Source organism: Nicotiana sylvestris, chromosome 6 (assembly GCF_000393655.2).
Source record: "Nicotiana sylvestris chromosome 6, ASM39365v2, whole genome shotgun sequence".
Lineage (NCBI taxonomy): Eukaryota > Viridiplantae > Streptophyta > Magnoliopsida > Solanales > Solanaceae > Nicotiana > Nicotiana sylvestris.
In genome coordinates this window covers 147,972,488-147,975,562 of record NC_091062.1, presented here as the reverse complement: position 1 = coordinate 147,975,562, position 3,075 = coordinate 147,972,488, and the positions used below count along the sequence as shown (strand labels likewise).

At 40.6% G+C, this 3,075-nt stretch overlaps 1 protein-coding gene across 1 annotated transcript; it reads right to left on the bottom strand.

Annotated features, from left to right (window-relative positions):
• Positions 1-549: 549 nt before the first annotated feature.
• Positions 550-2,625, bottom strand: LOC138871445 (golgin IMH1-like). The gene is made up of 4 exons (XM_070149324.1): positions 2,362-2,625; positions 1,957-2,133; positions 741-1,836; positions 550-614 (listed from the first exon to the last, which is right to left on the bottom strand). Exons 1-4 carry the CDS (start codon positions 2,623-2,625, stop codon positions 550-552), a joined length of 1,602 nt encoding a protein of 533 aa, XP_070005425.1.
• Between the last annotated feature and the right edge of the window lie 450 nt (positions 2,626-3,075).

The window sequence follows — 3,075 nt, the reverse complement described above, 5'->3', positions numbered from 1 at the left end:
ATTCATTCCTTTTGCTCAGAATCTCTTGGAGATTCCATAGGCGATGAGTACGGTCCATGCAACATTTTCCAGTTCCGTTCTTTCTTTCAGCTACGCCATTTTGCTGTTGAATCCTTGGTGTTGAGAAATTGTGCGTGATCCCTTCTCCCCCTCCTCCATCATTTTAGTGAACTCATGTCTAGGTGACACTTGAGTTTGGCAGACCACAGACCAGGTCCGGTTGAGTTAATTTATTCGTAGGTGAGAAGTTTGCATATACCAAACAGTCATGCCATGGTTGTGACTTCACTCATCTCATACCGCCAGCTTGTGGAGATTAATGATTATTAGGAGTGACTGTTCTTGTTTCCTTTGTTCACTGAGACTACTTGGCAAGTTATTAGATTGGTGACTGCACTTTTTTAGGCCATTCACATAATGATCATTCCCACTCGAGTGCCAAAGGAACCTTTCTACCTTTTCATTCACTAAGAATGTACCCTTTACTTTCTTCTCAAGGATACATTCCCTTCCTACAGGGCTTTCAGTGAGAAGAGATTCATGATGTTTTCAGCTGCGTGATTTAAGCATCCACTGTCCATAGTCCATCGCAGTTTGCTTCCTCTCATTGTTCCCTACACATGCACATCAAGGGTTAGATTTAGGAACCCAAACTAGTTTGGGTCCCTTGTTATTATAAAAAGGATGAATGAGGGATTTCCTAGTCCATGCAGGCAACATCCGTTTTTTGCGAGTGGTACCTGGTCCTTTGTTAGTAGTCACTTTATCAGTAAACATTTTGTTCTTCTGAGCAGACTGAACCCTGGCCTGACAATTTTCTTTAAAATACTCATTGTTCCCACAGTGGGTACATAGCCAGTTATCAGGTACAGTGACATACTTGATGTGCAGGTTGTAGGGAGTTTTCTCCTTTTGGAACCTGATGCCCTGCTTGTTCCCACTATTATTGAGATACATGGCAGTGACAACATCTGAGGACCAGGTCCACTTCAGGGATTTCTCAAGATCATTTCTTACTTTCTCCAACTCAGTTTGGAGTTGTTGATTCCTCTCGAGTTCACTGCAGAGACTGGTTTTTACAACAGTTAACTCCTTTTCAAGCATGATGTGTGACTCACTGGCTACTTCCTTCCTTTTCCCAAGACTTACATTCCTATGTTCTCTATTAAATCCCTCAATGGTTTCCTCTAGATCAGTGCATTTCACTTGTAGGTCATCCCTTTCCTCTTCAGTAGATGCAACTTTTTCTTCTAAAGTGTATTTCTCATTGCTAAGACCTTCTATTGTTTCTTTTAGATCAACAACTACTACCATTAGATCGTCTCTCTCGTTTTCCACACTAGTTATTCTTTCATTCAGGGCTTCCTTCTCTTGTTCAAGATTAGCTATGGTCTCATTTAAGTCCACTACATATACCACTAGATCATCTCTAGATTGTTCGGCCTCTCCTAGTTCTATGGTTAGAATCTCCTTATCATTTACAAGGCTATAATAGGCATCAATTAGGACATTAGATAAAGATCTTAGCTTCTTAGAAGAATAGGATTTCAGATTTCTCTGAACATCCCTAAAGTTTACCTCATCGTCTTCATATTCTTCATCATCATCTGACTGTGCCATCAGCGCGAACAGTGAATTGTACTTTGTTGCTTCAGTTTCCACTGCCATCATGGAACTGTTTTCTACATCTGATTCCCTTTCGGATTCACTTGAGGAGTCACCCCAAGAAATAAGAGCCTGCTTAACGATATTGTCTGCAGCACTTTTTCGATTGAATCTTTTATCTGGAACCAGGTTCCTTTTTCCTGCTTTGTCAAGATTTTGCTTGTATTGCTCCTATTTCACGAGTGGGCAATCCTTGATGAAATGCCCTAACTTTCCACACCTGTGACAGAGATCGTTGTTCCTTGTTTTACTTGAACTGCCCCACTTTGGTATGCCACCATTTCTTCGAACCTTCTTTTGAAATCTCTTAGTAAGATAGGCTATGTCACTATCTTCATCACTTGAATCACTACTTTCAACCTTAAGCACCAGGTCCTTTTCCTTCTTAGGCTCTCTTCTTTCACTATCTTTCTTTCTTTTCATCTCGTATGTTTTCAGATTACCAATCAATTCATCCATAGTCAGAGTCTATAGATCTTTAGCTTCAGTAATAGCATTTACCTTACTTTCCCAAGACCCAGGTAGAACACTAAGAATTTTCCTTACAAGCTTGTTTCTGGGAATGACATCTCCAAGTGAGTGAAGCTCATTTATGATGAAGGTGAATCTGGTGTGCATATCTTGTATAGACTCCTCGTCCTTCATCCTGAAGAGCTCATATTTAGTGGTGAGCATGTCGATCTTGGATTGTTTGACCTGAGTAGTTCCTTCATGTGCAGTTTGTAAAGCTTCCCATATTTCTGTGGCAGTATCACAAGCTGATACTCTGTTGTACTCATCAGGTCCTATGCCACACATCAAGATTTTCTTGGCACTATAGTTCTTTTCTACAGCTTTTCTGTCAGTGTCGTTGTACTCTCTTCTCCCTTTGGGCACCAATGGTCCTGTTTCTTCAAGTTTCTTCATGGGAACATGTGAACCATCACAAGTGATATCCCACAGCTCTGAATCTTCTGCCATCATGAAATCGTGCATCCGGGTCTTCCACCAGCCATAGTGTTGACCATTGAATCTAGGTTGATTGTCCTTCTTCAAAGTTTAGTGGAGCAGCCATTGAGGATCCTTCCTAAGTGTTAGCCTGATAGGAGAAACCTGCTCTGATACCAAATGTTAGTTTATGTAAGTCCACCAAACGATAGAGTACCTGGTCCTCTATGAGACTGAAACATAGAACGCAGTAAAGACTGAATGTAAAGAAGGCAAGAAATTTTCTACGTGGAAAAATCCCACACAAGGGGATCAAAAAATTACGAACTACTCTTGTAGGCTTTTAGCTCTACTAACTTATAATCTACCTATTACAAGTCACTTTGCAAACACCCTATTACAAAGACTTCAAACTAACTTGTGATGCAACCACCACAAGCCACTCTATAACTCTCCTAGTTACAAAGGATTTAACTTATGACT

Coding starts and splice junctions, on each gene's coding strand:
- LOC138871445 (XM_070149324.1), bottom strand. CDS start 2,625: ATGGCAGAAGATTCAGAGCTGTGGGATATCACTTGTGATGGTTCACAT. Junction 2,134..2,361: donor CACATGAAGGAACTACTCAG/GTCAAACAATCC, acceptor AAAGATCTATAG/ACTCTGACTATGGATGAATT. Junction 615..740: donor GACTACTAACAAAGGACCAG/GTACCACTCGCA, acceptor GTGCATGTGTAG/GGAACAATGAGAGGAAGCAA.